Below are 21,916 nucleotides of genomic sequence, written 5' to 3' on the forward strand. Positions count from 1 at the left end.
AAAAGGAACTGAGTGCTAGGCTCAGCTCTTTGATTAGTGGAAACCGAAAGACCAATTTCAACCTTACCCTCACCCACAAGGCTCTACCATCCTTTGGCCCTTGGCTGCTGCCCCTCCCCCTCCCCAACAACGTACTCTGAAGCAGGCACATCCTCCTCCAGGCTGGCCCTCATACAAACCCTGTCCTAGGGCTTTTGTACTTCCCTAGAACCCATCTACATTTTTAACTTTCAAACCATTACGCTTCTTTTTGCAGTCAACTCACTTCCATGATTATCAGAAACAGCTATTTATCTGCACCTTTTAGGGCTCATTACTTTTGATGTTATTATTTTTCTTTCTTATCCTGCTCAGAATATAGACCCTTTGAAGACAGATATGTGCTTTGTCTTACCTGCCATCCTCAGCATTCGAGGTTCTAAGTACTTGCTTAATGTCTGTTTTTAACCTTAATGAGTATTAGGTTTACCTTTATGAGCTCAGGTCTCTTCAGATATATTTAGCTTAAAACAATTATATATTCTTTTTAAATCAAATTTCTTAAATGTCCTGTTTTTGAGACAGCGCACCAGCATTTGTGCACGTGGGGGAGGGGCTGGAAGGGGGGGGAACAGAGGATCAGAAGCAGGCTCTGCACTGACAGCAGAGAGCCCGATGTGAGGCTCAAACTCATGAACTGTGAGATCATGACCTAAGACAAAAGTCGGACACTTAACTGACTGAGCCACCTAGGTGCCCTAAAACAATTACATTCTTAATCTGTAAATATATATTCAAGGTAAGCAATTTACCTCAGACATAGGGCAAAGATATGAGAAAAATATTTTTTTTAATAAACGAAAGTAAAACCAATGAAGAATCGTTAATGGTTTACTTCAAAGCAATTTTTTCAAACTTTCTGGGATAGGAAGGGTAAGTTGTTCTGCTGTGACACTTCACACAGATGGTGGTTTAGAGGTAGGTTTCAAAACTGCTAGCACTTGCATAAGTTTCTTTAGAAAAGTTAGTATAAAAATACAAGTACAATCAAGTTAATTTAACAAACATTTATTAAAAGCTTCTATGTTGTGTACTGTGTGCTACATGCTGGGGGCATTTGAGACATTGCCCCTACTGTTAAAGAATCCAGGACAGAAGACTGGTAGGGGGTGGGAAGGGAAGGACAAATATAACATTAGAACTACATTTGAACTGGACTTTTTAGGTAGAAAAGCAGATGAAAAACACTCTAGGAACATGGAAGAACATTAGCAAAGTATAGGTAGTCTTCTTTTGCTACTATTTAAGGAACAAATTGTGTGGATGGCTGAAGAGCAGCCTGGGAACACAGGATGCAGGTAGTGAAGGGACAGAATGACAAGGACACTAGGAGAAGGGAGGGATTTGAGATCATTTTTAAAGAAAGGCTCAAAAGGACTTAATGATGAAAAATGTCAGAGAGGACCAGTAAATAGCGATTAAGTCTTCGTTTGGATAACTAAGTTGGATAGAATGCCATTATAACAGGAAAGAAAAGAGAAACATGCTTTCCGGGGTATGAGAGAGGACATAAAACATTTTTTAAAGAGTTATTTTTATTTTTATTTTTTTGAGAGGGAGTGTGAGTGGGGGAGAGGAGCAGAGGGAGAAAGAATCTTAGCACACTCTACGCTCAGCTCAGTGCGAAGCCCGACCTCATGACTGTGAGATCATGACCTGAACTGAAGAGTGGGACACTTAACCAACTGAGCCACCCAGGTGCCCCAGGACATAAGAAAATTTTAATGTTAAGTTGGAAACGTTTTTTGCAGGAAATAGCCATCCTTATTAGGTTCTTGCCTGATGAGTTATATCTACCCACCATGGGTCCTTGAAGGTCAAGTACCTATATGAGAAGATATTTTCTACCTTAGTTTCTTATTTCAATTTTCCTTATTAAAACATTTCCAAACTCCACTGGATTGGAAAGAGCACACAGGTACTCACTTACATATTTTGCCTTAAGCAAACATTAAAAAGAAATCTCATAAGCAATTTAAAAGATTTATTGACAGAAGTTCCCAACAGGACAGATGTTGTAGAACCACTGTGGCCTTGGACCCTATTATCCAAGCACAGAAAACTCTTAGCTATGTCATTTGACTTCTCTTCAGTTCATGTTTAATTTTGCTGTATGTTAGTGTGAAAAGTACTACGGAATGTAGAGAGGACTTCAAAAGACTCACTTATCCAGTGTTGCTTAAACCATCTGAGAGAGGTAGAAATTATTCTAAGATTTATAATAAAGGGAGAGAATGTCATCAAAGTACAAAGATGGGTCTTGCATTTACGTAACCAGTTACTCATCTACTGTTGAGGATGGAGAAACAGCATGTTGAGGTAAGGCAGTTTCATGCCCCTGTGAGGAGTGAGGTGCTCCTGGGGCAAGCAGGGCCCCCCTGGATAGAGAACTTAGAATATCAGCAGAGCATTCTTCCTGCTGTGAATAACTGACATGCAGACAGGTATCCTGATTCTTCAGCCTCTCCTCTGCTTTTCTCATAGTTTCACGAGTCACTCATCTACATAAGTTAGTTGATCTATGTGTATACTCAGGAAAGTATTCCAAAGGTCTCTATGGTATGTCCTTATTAATCTAATAGAACTTAACGTTCAGCAACACTAGACTCATGGTGGGACTCTAAGCAAGTGCTTGGGTCTCAATTTCCACCTTTTCTGAAGATGCCTGTCTTTCAATCAGGACTTCTTCCATTAAAGCATGAAGAACCACTAAAATATACTAGGCTACATTGCTAAGTGAACATGATCCATTAAATAAATAAACAAGTGGCGTTAGGGACTATCTTCGTGCTGTTGCACCTATTTTTGGAAATGGACATGTCACTGTTTCCACAAACCTTTGAAGATCGCAGTCCTCTGTAATGAGAAACTAGTACATAAGTAAATTTTTACATTATTATAAACTACAAAGAGATTTAATTATCCAATTTAATATTCAAGTCTACATAAAAAAAAAATCAATGACAACTGCTTTATTATTAAAAGTTACTGAATTCCATAAAGCACACAATGTAATTTATATTCAACTAACAAAAGTTTGGTACATGTATTTAAAAATATATAATATATAGATTTATGTCTTAACATTTATATTCTATTCAAAAAGCAGCAGCTTTACATATTTTACAACTTGAATTTATAAAATATATACAACCACCCTATTCAAATCCTCAAGCATGAGCTTCCATTCCTATTAATAAAATGCACAATCTGTATTTCTGAATATTGAGAGAAAAATGGTACCAACTAAAAACAACAAATCCACTTTAACTTGAACATGGACTTAATTCTTGGCTACCAGATAACTGACATGATAATCTGTTCGATTAATGATTTTATCCCGAGAATGACAATCAATTTGCATTTATGTAAATAATCTGTGGTTAACTATTAAGAGACTCGCATTTATATTCATGGTATCTGACATTCTACCACATTCCTCACTAGTCTTGTTTCAGGCTTTAGAATTAGAGAGGTGGGATTATTCAATATTTCCATTTACCAGGAAATTTGACAAGTGCGGCCACACCTAACAAGCCAAAGCCCAGAACCATGCTTTGCCTTTGAGAAAACTGCTTAGAATTACTGCAGAAGCAAACTTTTGACAAAACCCTGACAAAGTATGCACCAAGAAATAGAACAAGAACAAGTTTCTCTTTCTCCCTGTCAACTGCACTCAACTTGCACAACTGCAGTTCTTTAGGTATGGTAAAACATACCAGCTTCTAGTCAAGCTTTCCTTCCACACATTCAAAAATGTCTTCAGATATTATATTGTTTTATAAACAATTTTTTGATAAAACAGTCATATAACCATTCTGGAGATTCATCCTCAACTATCAGTCCCAGTAACTTTTGAGAATTAAAGTCACAGAGAACACCTCAATCATCAGGACGATAGTCAGAACCAGAACTTCAACTTTAAAGATAAAGATCTAAAGTTTGAAGTACATGTGTAGACTCCACGGGCCTCTAATGATAATGATGCATACAAGCCTGTCTTTAATGCAGTTCATGCTGAGAAAATTAAAGTCTCCCACAAATTATTAAAAAAAAAAGAAAAAAAGTTCCAAATCTCAAAATGGCTTAGAAACATAAATGGAAAAAACACTTTTACCAAAACAATTAATTCAATTCATTTGGGCAATAATTAGACTTTGGGAGAGTCACCATCCAAAAAGTAAGCAAAACTCCCTTAATATTAGTATTTAAGAACTAAATTACAATTAACAGCTCATTTATCAAGTAGTCAATTATTCAATAAATTTAGCCACCTACTCTTGAACTGAAATAAAGTATCAGAAATTCTACATATTTTATCTGTAGGAAGGAGTCCTCTTATTTAAGAAAAATTTCTGATGTAATTTCAATAGTCTTCCTTCTCTGGATTCCCTAACCTCAAGAAAAGGAAGGAGGAAAGAAGGAAGGAAGGGAGAGGGAGAGGAAAACTTCGGGAAACTGCTGAAGACCAACATAGTGGACATCTGTGAGAAGACAGGAAGAAAGAAGAGAGAGAAAAACAAGACTGCAAAGAGGATTGGGCCAAGTGGTGCAGATTAAAAGACACCTTCACAGATCTTAATCATGCAAAGGCATTAGCATAACACAGAATCGTGCAGTAGCTGATTTTGGTAACAGTGAATCCTTAGAGAAGATATGGGTAAGCCTCAGTTCTTTTAGAAAACCAATTTATATACACTTAATAATCCTAAGCATTCATCTCGAATATGTACAAAAAAATTAAATAAAAGTGAGATCAAGAAATATAAGCAGCAGTGACCATAAAGGCTTAGAACTAGTGACACTGAATTCTTTATTTAAAAAAATTTTTGAACACACAGTACCTCCTCTTCTCTTCTATTTTTAGGAAGAAGTTGTAACAAGTTTAAATATCTCAATTCTCAAAAACAATAGGCTTTTTAAAAAATAAGATTTGATTACCAGAAACAAGTAATATGTGGTTACATACCATTTTCATATCACTACTCATTTCCATTATTTGTCAATTCATCTTTGATGCAATCTGGAAATAATTAAGCAGTCACTAGATACCTGTTTTAGAATCTGAAGAAATTATTATTTACCACAGGAATCTAATGATATATATTTGCATATATTTAAAATTTCAGAAGGGAAAAAGTAATAAACTATTCTAGTTATTTTATACCAAATATTTATATACCTAGTCAAAACAAATAAGGATTAAGGTCTTTCTCCAGATGAACCGTATATAAAAGCTATTTTTTAGCATTTTCTTTTGGGGATTAAAAAAAGCTTTATGTCCCTGCTAGCTAAAAGGAGGAATTCATACACTACAAGTGAGTCCTTTAGAGGTGAATATTAAATTCCTTAAGAGAACGGCCATAAAATGTATTTTAAAAAATTTATCTTAAAAAACTGAAAACCATTTCTCTCATTAAAATCTATGGCATTAATACCTACTTGACATAATATTTTTTTTTTAAAGGGCACCAAGTTCATGATATAAACATGCAAAATAAGGAAATGAATGTATCACTGCCTTAACAGAATTTGGCAAACCAGAAGAATGGCCTTAAAATAAATAAATAAATAAATAAATAGAGAGTACATATTGTCTAAATATGAAAGTATAATTCTGTAGGCCTATGTAGCAGACAGTGCCCCATAGAGCAAGGGAAGAGGGAAGTAGCATATTCCTATGTACATTTTCTTGGTATTCTGGTTGTCGTTCAACAACGTGTTACAGAGAAATATTGTTTATTATTACAAAGTCATTAATTTTGCTCTCTAGAGCAATGACTTAAGTAAACATCTTATGTCTTTTAATAATGTAACTTACATTTAAAATCAACTTAATTAAATCTAAGTGCAAAGGAGTTTCCAATAATTCCTAAGTTCAAGGGAGTAATGTAACGAATAAAGTGTTATCTTATTGCAAATTTTGAATGATTGGTATTTCTATATTTTAGGATATTTCACCTTCTCTTTAAACCGTAAAGTGTACTGAAATTATTTGGTTTCCTTTACTTTCCTCTGCTTCATTTTAATTTATTTTATGATATCTCTAGGTAGAGAGAGAGGTATCTTAAAATACTGCTATTTTTATTTTACAAAACTCAACTGAGGCTATATACCACCTATTAATCTACAGGACAGCATTGTTCATCTTTGACCTGGTATATTAATTCCTTTGGTGAATAAATGTCACAGGTCATTTCTTTATAAAAGAATTTTAGTAAGAGGACCAGCATTATGGAGAAAGATTCCCCCACCCCCACAAATGATCAAGTCAATCAGTTTAGAGTTGTGTAAAATATGAAAAATATATAATTTGTCACTGCAATTTTCATATTAAAAAGCAGTTAAAAACTAAGAGTAGCTCAAGCATTCCAAAAAACATTTTTTGTCTTGGTTAAACAGGGCAACTAATAAGACTGATAGAAAACTACTGTGAGAACTTAGGTGTATCTAGTGAAGAAAGAACAAAAATGTGTTTAATTTCAAAAAGTGGTAGTTGCTAACTATAGTATAAACAGTGTCCACAATTTGGTGGCTGGCCATAGTTTTAATTTGTTTTTCAAGTTATTTCTACAGCAGACATATTTTTGAAGTCTACCCACCCCTGAGTTCAGCAATTATACTTTTAGAGTGTAAAATTATATGCCCTTAATTAACAACATGTACAAAGCTACAAAATGTCATCTATACAGAGATTAAAAACAATTTTGAAAATACTCCTCGCCAATTATTGATTGGATGGTTTTGCTGGGGTACATACTTCAAACCTTTCAGCCAATTGGCTTTTACTTTTAAGCCCAAATTGATTCATATATTTATTCACTGCAGGATATGTCAAAAAGAGTGCAACAACAGGCATTAGTAAAAATAACATTGTAGTAGAAACAGATTTTTGCATATGTGAAAAGGTAATTTATAAAATACATAATCGCTTTTTAAAAAGAGAACCTAGTTGCAGTATCATTAACTTACATGGTACTGAGAATTGGACGTTTCAACAATTTTTTTCTATAGAAAACTTTATCTAGCTGTAAGCAAAGTCTTTTAAACAACAAGAAAACAAAACTAATCCCTCCAGGAAAAATTGTATGGTTGTGTGAGACAAATAAGCAAACATACCATTCTATAGTGTACTTTTGCCTAAATTTTAAAATAAAAATGTCCACACTCTTTTGTTAAAACATTAAGCCTCTGTCAAAAATGTATTTCTTATTTTAGGGTACAGGATTAAAGGACATAATGATACTTACAAGTAAAGAAAATTTACAGGAAAAAACTTGACAAAAATTTTCCAATTGAAGTACTGTAACATTCAATCTTGACTTAAAACATAACAAAAGAAACAAAATTGCAAACAAAAACTGTTTGTGGATTTTCCAAACATAAATAAATGAAATAGTGTTTAGGCAGTAGGGCTCATGCTGATGGCTAGCAGGAAGTAACAGAGTGTAACCTACTTGGAAAAACTGTTAATGTACAAATAAGCCCAAATTATGGACTGCAGCAGTTGAATCATCACTGCCATTTTTCTTACTTCCAAAATAAAGCCTTGATTAAACCATTCATACCCTATATTACTCATACCTTTACTTCAGATATTGAGGAACTATATACAACAAATGAATTTATTTTCACCATAGGGATAACATATTGTACCTCTCTGCCAATGTTACTTGAAAACCTTCCATGTCAAAACAATTTGACAGCAGATATAAACAATTCAATAAATACGCAATGATCTTTCATTACAGTCCTTTAAAGACGCATGTTAATTCATGCCGTTAACCTTAGGATCACAGTGCATAGAATCCAAATATAAACAGTTGGGGTGACTTTCAAGGTAATGTTGGATCCCTCACTTTATTTATAATCCCACTATAACCAATAAGTTCATTTCATAGGCCCTATCATGCATTAATCATTGGGTGGCAGGAGTTAATGAAAATTTTTCCTGTTAAACGTCCATTGCCGGCAATGAACGTCCCAAAACCGCCAAGGAAGTCATTGTTATTGCACAATACATGAGGACCTGGAACTTTTCCAAAAGCTTAAAAAAATAAAAATAAAAAATGGAATTATATTTGACATTTCCTGACACCTGCATTAATACTGTATGACTAATAAAAGCATGTCAGTTGCCTGGACTGAACCAGCGATCAACATGCGCCCAGAATGCACACGAGTAAAAATGCAGTAAAAGGAAGTAGTCTTCATTGCCTATAGGTCACTTCCAGTCAAAGGTTAAAGTTCAAAGACTGAATGATCAAAGTGCTCATTTTCTCAGTAGGACTATCTTCTGCTAGGAGGATGATAACAGTGGCATCAACAAGTATCATCTTTAAGAAAAGGAGAAAAAAGATAATTAAAAAAGTCAAGCCTGCATAAGTAAAATCCACAAGTTAGCCTAACATATAAATAATTTCAAGTAGCAAGAAGAACATGATTTATTTGTCTGACTTGCCTCCCCCAAGCCTTGCAAATAAAAAGTCCAATTTGTGTTCAATTATATAGTGACAAACACATCAAATTCAATTCTTTCATGGAAATGTAGTTCACATAGATCTTAAATGATGCATTAATTAGTGTGTTAGTTCTACTTAAAATAATAAATTGATATATGTTAGCACATATTCAGGATTTATCTCTCAAGAGTTGTTTTAAGGGCCACAATTTTAAATTATAATGAGACAGGAAGCAAACTCCTGACCAACAGTGTCCTGCTATTTAACACAGGATAATACAAGTTGTGCCTTTAGTCTATGAAGGAAATAACTTCACAAATAAGGTATGATCTCCAAATCAATTAATACATAGTCAATGTTATTAATTTCTCTATGGAAAATACATTTAAAAATACATTTTTCAGCAAGTATAGATACATATGCAAATGAGGTTAAAAAAACTAAAATAATTTAGTAATGACTTTTGGTAGCCTCAACACATATTTATGTAAGACATGAAATTTGGGGATTCATATTTTACAAATTTTATTTCACAAGACATATCTGAAGGATTTATTTTGAGGACTGGTTACTCTTCAGAAAGAGGCTTTAGAAGGAAGACTAGTAACAACTACCCAAGAATTGTGAAAGCTCTCTAAAACATTTCTGAAAAATTGGCTAAAATACTTTATAAAATATCCATGTTAGGATCAATACACTGTTAATAAAATCCCCATTCCCAATGATTCAATGAGAGCTAAAAACCAGTATATCTGAATTCCCTGCTAGGCAAACTCGTGGAATATTCCATCCCCTGTACATTAAGGGTGATCTAAAGGGTGAAATATATTGGATTTTTAAAATAAATCTTACCTAAATCATTAGAATTCTTTGAAGAAATAATATCTTTAAGAAGGAAGTAAATGGACAGTTTATAGTTTCTAAGTGTCACATGAAAGTATGTTTCCTCAATTACTGTGGAACTTGGAATACAGAGGAGATACAGATGTCATGGATGCAGAATATAAAAAATGTTAAAACATCACTTTTCCAACAGAGTAATTTATAATATTAGGGTCCTTGAAATTAATACTCAAACTAACCGCCCTTAGATCTCTAAGCTAAGGGACTGCACTAAATTCTGATAGGTCAAACTTTAAGTATCATACCATATGACAATGTATACAATAAAAAGGTGAGACAAAATTCAATTTGAACATCATATACCTAGTTAACTGCCAAAAATAAGCTTTTATTTCCAAAGATATCATCTCTGATAGGTGATACTGTAAATGTATCTGCATCAGGTTGTTCATTTTGGAAGTTTTTCAGTATAGTGGGCTGCTGTAGAATGTGCTACAATCCACCAAAATGAGTAAGAAATCCATACAAAGCTATTCTCCCTACCCTAATCTCCACTTTGGATCAGAAGTTAAAAAAAAAAAAAAATTAGAGGATGAATATGATACTCCCTGCCTTAAATACTCTATCTTTAGAGAAATAAATGTACTAAGTAAGTTTTGAAAATAGAGTTCCATGATCTCTGATAGCTGGACCCACAAGGACACATGGATTTAACATTACAAATCCATCATGGCTGTAAATAACCAAAGAGTCTATGAGCAAATACTTAAGTATGGAGACAAGTATGAGCCAAAGCCAGGCAAACTTTTTCCTAGGAAAAAAAGGCCATCATTAAGAAGAAAAAACTCATTTGTTAGCAAAAGGAACACAGTTTCCTAACTAGATGAAAAAGATTACTGAATACCAGGATGACCTACAAAAAAAGGTTGTTAATTTAATAAGATCAAGACAAATATAGGTCTATAAAACATGGTCAAATAACACAATATATCTAACCTCTTGAATAAAGTATTTGTAGCAAAATGAAGGCCTGGAAAAAAAATCTTAGATTAATCCCTTAAACTTTTTTTCTGGAACTGTGTAAGCGCTTATTAAAACTATACCCTCAAATATAATACACAAATCATCAGTTCCAAAGAAGTGACATCTACCATGGCTAACTTCACTAGGCTTCTGGGAAATATGAGTGGAAGAGAACTATATTAGAAGCATGTCATTTAGTTCTCCCGAGTATAAGAATCATCCAATTATAATGGACACCACAACCATCACGTTATATTGGAAACCACCTCCCTGGATATTCCCAGGGACAAAAGACTAGAAAAAAAGGAACACAGTAATAAGTCAGTAGATATGAAGTGGGATCCCAATTCTAAGAAAGACAAAAATAAATCTTTACAGTTAGGTTTGTGTCTTAACAGTTTAGGGAATTAAAATTTTACTTTGATGAACCAGTTCAAGAAAGATTTCACAATAGACAACAGAACTGTTATCTAGCAGGAAATAAAGGGAAAAGGCTGTTAAGCTGCGTAAACATTTGGACTTGGGAATTTAGAAAATGATTTTGTAAGGTAGTGCAAATAAAAAGGTTTACACCTAACATAAGTAGTTCTATGGACTACTATAAGTTCTATAGACTCTATAAGTACTATAGTTCTATAGACAGCTATAAGACAGGAAGAAAAAGAGTTTATCAATACTAGTCTGAGACAATTTTATGTTCCTATCCCCTTATAATCCTTAAAATTTTACAGGTCCAGCTGAATGGAACCAGAATGTAGTTTAAAGTTTTGTAAAAAAAAAAAAAAAAAAAAAAAAGAGAGCGAGGTATTCTTCTACTCCTCCCCAAACTTATAAACTCAACAGTTTACTGGACATAACATCTAAACATTATGCCAATCTATTTCCTGTAAGCCTAGTTTTCTGAAGCCAATACTCAATAACAGTCTTAAGCTATACTGCTCAATTCTCTTATCACCTTAAGGAAAATGCTTCAAGAACCAGATCAGTACTGCCATTTATGAAAAGCAATCATTATGAAACTAAGTTATATACATTCAATATGGATCCCAGGAAACAGATGGATCATATTATTAATGGATTCTACTGGCTACCTTATTGAAATATTTTTATGATTCCATAAAAAATACTTTTTCTCTTTTTCAAGAACAATTATGTCTGTTTTGATACTGAACTTTAGGCTCATTCATTCATTTGTGTGCTAAACTGGAAACATTTGTGCACTAAACTGGCTACCATCTTAGCCCTGAATTATAGGTAAATTCCCCTTATATATGCGGAAATGAGTTGTCTATTCAAATACCTATTTTGGTTAGTTCCCTTTATTTTTTTAACCCTATTCTCTCCATTTAACCAATTTTTCAAAGCATATGGACCCCTGGCCTTAATTTGCAACACAGAATATTTGTATCCCAATGGCCTTAATTCTTTAGTGAATAGAAACTATCAAAGAATTCTGGAAAACAGGTTGATAGTAAACTTCAAGTAAGTAACAGTAAGGAATGTGTGTTCACATCTCAGGAAATTTTTGCACTTTAATATTAAGGAGCTAGAGAAGAATCTCAAAAGAAATGCAGAAAGAAATGCAGAAGATATACTACAAAGAGAGTAACAGTAGGGTAGCAGTGACTGTCCTACATTTTCAAAGTATACTAACAACGTGGAAGATCACAGATTTAAGTTGAAAGAGGCTTTTTTTTCAAGCACCCAACACTGGTATCTATCTGGCAGCTCAAGTCTGGTGTATCAGCAGAAACCTACTCTTCCAAATCCAGGAGATCTTCTGAACTGCTGAATTATTGTTTTTCATTAATAGTGGCATTCATCCTACAGCCAGGAAGCCCTCTCAAGTGCATAGATATTATGAAACTAAACCCAAACCTCCCTTGTCTCTTTTGATTACAAACACTGACGAACACTCTGACCCACGTTGACCCAAGGACTGTGGAGCCTATACCTGAGGCCCACAATTCTGCTTGGGCAGAATTCAATTTCTTCTAGAAATTGAAATGTTAAGTGTTTCAGTAAGTTCATCTAATTCCAAGCAAGTCTTTATTTAGTCTCTGGATCTTTTTGTTTCAGTTTGTAGGTCATGTCAGGACACTGGCCTGACCTTGTAGCCCTTTCAAAATTAGATGATGCTAAGAAATAACAAGAGTCCATATTTCTTGGTAATTTGGTGTTATAAGGAGAACATGATTGATCAATGAAGATCTTTTGGAACTAACGCAGCTAAACAGAAAAACATATAAGCTGACATCTGGAAAACTCAAAACAAAGCTGACGTATTCTGCTTTATGAGTGAGAGTATGATTACCTTTTTGATAAGATTTTTCAAATTCAGCTGTAAGGTCAAGGTGAGCTATTTCTCACATTGCTTATAACTGTCACTCTGAAATGTATAAAGGCAGAGATAATATATGCTACACAGCTGAAATGCTTTAGTTTTTAAAGATGAAGGAAAAGTTCAAGGAAGACTGTCTATACCCACTCACCTTTATGAAAGAGCAGCTGCTCTATCATCTCAAAGTATAACTAGTATTACCCTTTCTTGATTTCATATGATGGTCACTCATGAAGCAAACTGTCGATTTAAAGAGATTCTGGGAGGGGAATGATTCAGGTATGCAGGGTTCAAGCATGAGTACAAAACATACTGAGTTAAGAACAGTCACTGTAAATCAATAATCTGAGAATGTTTTAAACAGAATTATCTGTAAATGAAAAAAAAATGTATCTGTACCTGGGACTGGAAACTGAGCTAGAATAGTCATAATTTAGTTGAAATACAATCCAGTCCTTTAACGATGGCTAATTTGTATTTTGGGGGCAGGAAGGCGGAGAGACACTTTTAGTCTGTTTATATTGGTAAAATGAACTCCTGGACAGTAAGAAGCTAATTTACTTTGAAAAGCCTCTCTTTTCTTAGTACTTTTTGGCTAAGGTGGAGAATGTAATAGTCCAACCTATTAAAAGACTTTTTCTATTTTAGTTATGAAAGTATAAATTTCTCAGTTAACAGATAAAAATTATTAACTATGAAAAATAACTTCTATGAAGTGTATTTTGTTTTAAATAATTTTATATTTCTAGTTTCACTATGGGACTTTTCTCCATCTCTTTTTTTTTTAAAGTTTATTTATTTATTTTGAAAGACAGAGAGTAGGGAAGGGGCAGAGAGAAGAGGGAGAAGGAGAATCCCAAGCAGGCTCTACAGTCAGCATAGAGCTGGACATGGGGCTCAATTCCATGACCGTGAGATCATGACCTGAGCCAAAACCAAGAGTTGGATGCTTAACCAACTGAGGCACCCAAGCGCCCCTCTCCATTTCTTATTCAACAGCACATAATGAGAAATTCTGGGAATATTCTTGGATAAAGGACTTCTCATAAGTCCTTTTATCTATATAAGGCAGCATCAGAGGGCCCGAAAGACTGTATCTTTCTGAAATTTCCCTACCAGGGAGTAAGGAAGGGAAAATGTACGAACACACTGAGGCAAGATAGCAGTTTATACGTTCAAATTATATGTATTTTTAAAATTCATCACTCCAAGACAATTTCCTCTCAGGTTTTATTAGAAAACACAAGTGGCTTAAAATCTATGGAAAAGACAACGGGGCATTTTTTTATGATTAGTGAAGTTGAGTTTGAAACAGAAGGACTATACTATCTTTAGAACTTTGACACTTTAAAACATGTTTGATTTAGTGTGTTTGTCAATATTGATTGACTAATCTGAATTTTTGATGAATCTGGGACTTTCTATGCTAAGATACAGGGTCTGTGACACTCAAGAATTTTTTTTTTTTGGAAGGAAGAGGTAGTTTGGTGTTTGGTCCTAGGCAAGAGGATGAAAAAGAATGACAAGCCAGCAGTGTAAATTGAATTAAAGGGCTGTTTACTTAAAGTAGGGTCTTAAATGTTTTAGTAGATTTTCAGTGCTCAGAAAGAATTCCTTAAGTATGATTATTAATTCATTTTATATGGAAACCTGTCCTTTTATATCTCAGAATCCCTGTAACGGTAGTCCTCAAGCGTCAAGTTCTATCAGAATTATTTGGGGATACCTTAAAGACTAAAACAAAACCAGCATTCTAGGCATAGTAATAAAGTTTATTAAATTCTTTAAAAGAGAAAGCAATCAACAAGACTTTGCTGAAGGAGTTCCTGAGGGTGTGTGTAGCGGAAGGATTCGTTGAGGTAGGTGTGTTTGTGTGCATGTCTGTGCCTGGAATGAATCCAGGCAAATAGTACATAAGATAACAAATAGTGTGTATTATAAATAATCCTCCACTGAACATTCCATGTATAAAACACTTCCTGTTTTAAAAATGATTTTCTTAGGATTGGGGCACCTAGGTGGCTTAGTCAGTTAAACATCCGACTTGGGCTCAAGTCATGGTCTCACAGTTTGTGAGTTCAAGCCCCACATCAGGCTCTGTGCTGACAGCTCAGAGCCTGGAGCCTGCTTCGGATTCTGTGTCTCCCTCTCTCTCTGCGCCTCCCTTGCTCACCCTCTGTCTTTGTCTCTCAAAAATAAATATTTAAAAAAAAAATTAAAAGATGATTTTCTTAGGATGGATTCTCAGAAGTTGGTAACTCAGACAAAAGTCTTGATCTTAAACTTTGTTAAATATTGCTGAACTTGCTATACCATCAACAAATACGAAAGCACTATTTTTTTTCTACTCTTTATTCTTTTCCAAGATTGCACTCATTTTATACAACTCTGCCAATTCAAAAATAATTTCAAAATATTAAATCTGTAATTATTTTACTGTGAAGTTTTTGGCCAATGTTTTTTATTAATTTTATTTATTATGTTAAGCAACTCTCATAAATGGTCTTTATTTTTAATAAACTGTAAATGTTTTTCACATTTTTAAAATAAAGCTTGGCTGTGCTTTGAGGTTTTTCTAAAAGGTTTAAATTTTCATACAACTCTTTAATATTTAACATTTGTGATTCCTTTTGATTTCAGAAATTCTTCCTTCCTCTAGAGATGATCCCGAACTTTAAGAAAATATTTTCCCTTGTTTAAAAAAAAAGTACTTAATTCAATCCACAGGAAATATTTTATATATGAAGTAAAAATGTAAATTTTTCTTTCCCAAAATGATTACCAACTTTCTAACAGGTTAACTTACTAAATAATTTTTTGCCTTCTGATTTGTGACACCTAATTCACCATATATTCAAATCTTATATATAAAAAGGCCTAGGAAAGAGTAATTCTATTTTGATGTCTATTCTTGCATTAATATGTTTTGGTATTTAGTAGACCAATTCTCTTTCATTATCCTTTAGTTCAAAATCCAAACTGCTCTTCTCACCTATTATTTTTTTCCAACTTTCAAGCACTCACCCATCATTCCACTGGATTTTTACTAAATTATATTAAACCTATAATTTGAAAATTATATAATACTAGTTTGTCATCAAATATCTCTATTTTTTGATAGCTCTTACAAGTTTTGTCATTTTTTCTTCCAGGTCATCTATAACTGTCATTAACATGAGTATTTACCTTTCCATGGTTCTTAGGGGCATTCCTCTTTCACTATGCTTTCTAACATGTAACTGTTGGCATAGTGCTATTGTATTGATTCTAGCCATCACTTATCTCAACACCTACAGAACTTTATAATTTAAAAAGTTTTTAATTGACTCAAATTAACTCAGGTAACAGAAGGTTTCACAATTGATAGAAAGATAAGGGGGGGAAAGATCATATTCTTACTAAATAGCTGTCAGTTCTCATTTCTTTTTTTTTTTTTTTTTACATTTTTTTTTTTTTTTTACTTTTTTAAAATTTATTTTTGAGACAGAGAGAGACAGAGCATGAATGGGGGAGGGTCAGAGTGAGGGAGACACAGAATCGGAAACAGGCTCCAGGCTCTGAGCTGTCAGCACAGAGCCCGACACGGGGCTCGAACTCACAAACCACGAGATCATGACCTGAGCTGAAGTCAGCCGCTCAACCGACTGAGCCACCCAGGCGCCCCAGTTCTCATTTTTTATTAGGCTAACATTTAAAAAAAGAAAAATAAAGGAAATGCTCTGATGAATATATCAGGGTGGTTTTGTTCACTCCCTTCAAAAAGTACACTGAAGAGTATAAAATTTTTGTTGTGAATTTCAAATATACCTCTTTAAGGAAGAGGTGAGGTCAGTTTAGAAAAGACTGGCAGTTTTCAATTAAAAAGCTACCAGCACTCTCCCAACAGAATCAGTAAAACAAAATCAGGGAGAGTACTGTATTCATACAGCTACAATCAGAAAAACCACAAATTTTTGAGGGCTATTAGAATAGGAAGAGCTTTATATAATGGATCATCTCTTTACAATGTGATTCCCCCTCCTGCCACTAAGAACAGTACCAGAATTAAGTAATTACAAAAGACATCAAAATTTCTATTTTAAGTTAACAGGTTTCCAAATAACTAATTTCAATTTCACTTAAAGATTAAAGACTCTTTTTTAGTGATAAAATGGTAGCATTTTAGAATGTTAAAGTGATTTTAGATTTTACTTACATGATAGGTATGATTTTATGTGCCCCATTAAAAATCTAGTCCAACGTATCCATTAAATGTCTTAAATATTTTAAAGACCCTTCTCTATATTACAAAATTACATCAGTTATATATTCCCTTCTTTTCCCCAAACAGATATGTAATCTTTCAAACCAAAATGCTAAAATAAAACTGCTTACCATGATACCACCATTTTGTTTTCTTTGGATTCTTGTTACATGTTCGAACATAAAAAGAATTATCTGGTGGTCGTCTCTGAAACCAAAAAGAATTTAAATAGATAAGAAGTTATAAAATAGAAGAAGATTTAAGGAGACAGTTTTAATAAAAGCTTTAGCAGAATTATCACAGACAGCATAAAAAATACAAATGTTTATGTGGCACAAATGAATATATTCCAGGAAAAGTAGAGTCTTGACACCGAAATTAAAAAATAAAATAAATAAAATAAAATAAAATAAAATAAAATAATAAAATAAAATAAAATAAAATAAAATAAAATAAAATAAAATAAAATAAAATAAAGGTATGCATGTGTGATTTGGATTAGGTTCCAACTATTAACCCAAAGTGGTAGCATTAGGTTTTAAAGAATTTTGCTTTCATTTATCTCCCTAGAAATAATTTAGTAATTACTTCTAGAAACTAATTAAAAAAAAAAAAAAGAAAAAAAGTCAGAGAAGTCTACTTTACTAGGTTTGTCTGAGAAACTAACAGCAACTTATAGACCTCCACAAAGAATTATGGTTTTCCTGTAAGATAGTACCACCAAGGACAAACTAAAGGATTCAGTTTCCAAACAATATATAAAAAGAAAAAGGGGGAAAAGCTATGTTGGCATTTCTGCTATACATATGTCCCGACTAGCATAATATTAGAAACATATGGCAGCTCTCCAAGGGAGCTATAGCAGGAAAAGTGATGCCAACAACACTGACGACAGATTATGGAAGGGAATTTCACTGAAAATGTTGGATACTGGTTACATAAAACAAATATGTGACTCTCTACAAAAATTTGGAAACATGTCAAGTTTGTACTAAAGCCATTGAGGGCAGGTTAGTAGGTAATATGATAGGTCCAACCAACAACTAATGGCGAGCAGGACTGCCTAGACAACAGGAAGGGAGATAGGCAGTCCACTTGGCACTTCTATAACTCAGGTACAGAACTCTGATCTTAGTTGAGCCTTATAACGCTCTTATAAGTCAATGTTAATAGTGATTTAACAAAAGGGAAGAGTATAAGATGTTAAACAGCTATCCCAAGATTACCCTGCTGACACAGATTAAGAAAATACCCGAAAAATTAGTATTATGAAATGAGATGCCTGGCTACCTCAAAGAATAGATGGTCTGTTGCTGTTTGTCCTGCAAAGTCATAATCTGTGTTCATGTGGAATAAACTGCTACCACTGCAACAAATTTCATAAACTCATTTTCTCTGTATATTGATTAGAACCCAATCTTCAAAAAAAAATATATATATATATACATGTTTAAGGAAGAAAATACACTCATTCTATTTGCTTAAGTCAAGAATACAACCAAATTACTAAGTGATCACAGAGACATGTTTCTTAGAAAAATAAAGTAACTATACAAAAAGATGGATTACCAAAATTGTTTTAGGAACTGAATACAAGCTGGAAAGTTTGGATAATCTATATTACAAGGGCACTGAGAATAAATGGTAAATTACTGAAAGCCCTCTCAATATCAGAAATTATTTTTAACTACTGAAATCTACTGACATAATGGATTTAAATGCCCTCAGTTTAGGGAACCATTCTTGCCTGTGAAAAAGAAAACTGGAGTGAAAGAATTATGACTAAATCAAAGTTCCCAAATGCTTATAGTAAAAATTAAAATTTGTATTCAACTCAAATATTAAAGTGAAACTCACAGCACCACATTGGCCACAGAGTAAAATTCACCTCTTTTAAAAGAAGAGCTTTTGGTGAGTAGTTAAAAGACTTTTAAAAGCTTGTTTGGAGCTAGATCCCCTCAGTTTCAAACCAAGTTTCCTCTTCATGTTTGTAACCTTGTGCTTAACACAGTAAAAACAGCATCTAGTAGGTACCTACGAAATGTTTGCTGAATTTTCCTCATATTTCACAGAACTAATGTGGCCAGAATTCTAGCTTCCAGATTATTATCTTGTTTAAATATAATGAAGTTTATATTATATAACATAGCTTGCCAATAATTTAAATGGAATAATTAGTCATTTACTAACTATGCAAGAAAACTAGTAGAAAACTGAAATGTGAATAGTGAGGATTAGAAAGGATAAAGGAGGTAAAGAATATAGTCATTTCTAGCTTTTAAGAGTAAATCATTACATGTATTTTAAATTACATTAAAATGTAAAAAAGTGCTAATTAATTCAAGGCACATGCAAGAGTTACATGCACACATCACTGGTGTTCGTCTCAATTTTTCTTATTAAATTTTATACTTAACTGCCTCACCTTTCAGAAGACATTAAACATTAACACGGGCACAGAAGTCTTTGTAACTGCAAACTGCTCTGCTCTACACCTAAAAATTTTTATGTATGCTGGGATTGGAAGTGTGGGGGATGAGAAAATATGGAAGCAATAAATGAGTAAGAGTTGTTTCCAAAGCCCTTGGGGTTAACAAAAGCTCAAGCGTAGCCTTTATATGCAATGTGAAAAAGCCCACAGGGAAAGAGGAAACTTAAATTAAAAAGTCATACCACAATTAGATAGTATGTACCTTATTTCCTCTATTCTAAGGTGTACATTTTTCTGCACATTTTAATATTCCTGAATGGGGCTATATACCTTTTAACTAATGGTGTAATAGTTTACCGCCAGAAGTTTTTTTCTTTCTTATATTAGGTATATAAAACTGTACGTTAAGGGCTTATAATGCATATTTTTAAAAAATACAATTTAAACCATTATTTCCCATACTTCTTTGAACAAAAAAAACCTATTTGTTTTTTTAAAACTAACACCAAGAAACATCTTATGGAACTAACATTCCAAGAAACTTACTTTGCAAACAGTGTCTTGGTGTTTCAGAGTCTAGAGAACTTACCATTTAAAAATGAGCTACTAACCTTCAAGTTCTCTAAACACTAATTTAGTAAAAATGACAGTTGAATTTGGAGAACACAGGAAAAAAAAATGCTGAAATAACCCCACAGACCCCCTAATACATAAGGTAAATTTGTTTCTCCTTTAAACCGAATACAAAAGGAAACCCTTATGAAAGAGAGTCTAAAATATAGAAATATATGAATATTGTGCTACACTAACCCTCAGGCAGAAATGACAAGAAGATCAGAAATGCACACAGGATTTAGATACTTTAAAAGGGTATCCTAAGTTTGACTCATTTGATTTTTGTTTCTGGTAATTTTTGCCCTTCCATCAGACACAGGATCTGTGGATTAGTAAAGGAGAATTAGAGGGAAGTCCTGAAAATTCTACTGGTAATCTAATCCTCCTCCTTCAACCTAGTCATTATGATGATCATAATGATAGGAAAGCTCTGGCTCCTGGGAAATTCCCTAAAAGAGGATGATAGGGTGGGAGCCAACAGAGTGGAGAAGGGAGCTATGAAAACTTGTTCCTGGGGCTTTCCATTGTGAAATCCAGAAGCAAGAATTTCTTGTACACATTTGCCCTGTGTATGCTTACAGAAATAAAATTCAGATTATTTAAGAAATCTGCAGAACTTTTCTGTTTAAGAAATATAAAACAATGTCTGACTTCTACGTGGAATGAAAAATTATCACAGTAATTTTCCAATCTATTACTAAACATGATATTACCTATAACTTCATAATAAAAGGCATTAAGTCTTTCAAATAAATCATATATTAAAATAGTTTCTTACCCAAACTAAAAGAACAGATATTACTTGGAATAATTCTGAAAAGTCCTACCTTTTCTTTGCAGCTGGAAAGCATGCTAATAATGCTAAGACAAACTGATTGGACTGAGAGCGCTGGGGACCAGTCTTCTGTTAGAATGGATAAACAGATATGACCATTGCTATAAACATGAGGATGAACAGGAATATTTTCACCAGTAAACATGACCTAAGAAAGAATAAAATTCCATTAACACCCAAGTATTCTGTGTTATCAAGAAATAAAATATTCTCCACAGAACTTATTATTCTAAAAACCAACTAAGCAACTAAAAAATAACTGCTCATTGTTTATTCTCACCAATTCACGAAGAACTGGTTTCACTGTATGAATGAGCACGTAGGGAATGGTACACATAGGGAAAAAGCCCAGATCATCTATTTTTTAACTATTTTTCACAAATTCCTTTTAAAAATTCATAAATTAATCATGCATTTTTAGCCTAGCAAAAGACTACTATATTTATAAGAATGCTTTTTCAAATTCTACTCATTGCTCTCTGCATATAGAAATCATATCAAAGTATTCAATTTGGGGACAACATGAATTCTAGATGATAGGAGCACCCCTTCCACCTGTAACAATGCTATTACCTAAGGTCCTACATGCAAAAGGAAATGACTGCTATATATAACACCTGCTCTAAACTCACTTGTCCATTATGATGGATACAAATTACTATTTATTAATCAGCAAATAACTATGTGCCTACACACACACACACACACACACAAATGGTTGAATGAGTCTCCCAATTACTTGTTTTTCTCTGCCTCTTCTACTCAATTCTTCTAACAATTTTTCCTTTCTCCAACTTTCCTTGCCTCAGCACTGTTTTTTGAAAGGTAATAAATCTATTATTCCCTCCTTTGCCCTAATAATTCATTAAGAATCCTGTTAGTGCTTCTTAAACGTATCTACACTGGGACACCTGGGTGGCTCAGTTGGTTGAGCGTCCGACTCTTGATTTTGGCTCAGGTCATGATCCCAGGGTTGTGGGATCCAGCCCCGTTGGGGCTCCACCCTGAGTGTAAAGCCTGCTTATGATCCTCTCTCTGCCCCTCCTACACTCATGTGTACATTCTCTCTCTCTCTCAAAAAAAA

The 21,916-nt window shown here is 33.7% G+C and overlaps 1 protein-coding gene across 1 annotated transcript in view; it reads right to left on the reverse strand.

The window, feature by feature from the left end:
* Window positions 1-1,031: 1,031 nt before the first annotated feature.
* The window catches only part of UBE2W (ubiquitin conjugating enzyme E2 W), a 77,052-nt gene continuing 56,167 nt past the window's right edge, over window positions 1,032-21,916 (reverse strand). Inside the window, exons 4-6 of the mRNA XM_047842244.1 lie at window positions 20,825-20,980; window positions 17,083-17,158; window positions 1,032-8,375 (exon numbers count right to left, since the gene is read on the reverse strand). Coding sequence (XP_047698200.1) covers window positions 8,362-8,375; window positions 17,083-17,158; window positions 20,825-20,980 — 246 coding nt within the window. The 3' untranslated portion in view covers window positions 1,032-8,361. The remainder of the gene's footprint in view (window positions 8,376-17,082; window positions 17,159-20,824; window positions 20,981-21,916) is intronic.

This window comes from Prionailurus viverrinus, chromosome F2, assembly GCF_022837055.1.
Source record: "Prionailurus viverrinus isolate Anna chromosome F2, UM_Priviv_1.0, whole genome shotgun sequence".
Classification (NCBI taxonomy): Eukaryota; Metazoa; Chordata; class Mammalia; order Carnivora; family Felidae; genus Prionailurus; species Prionailurus viverrinus.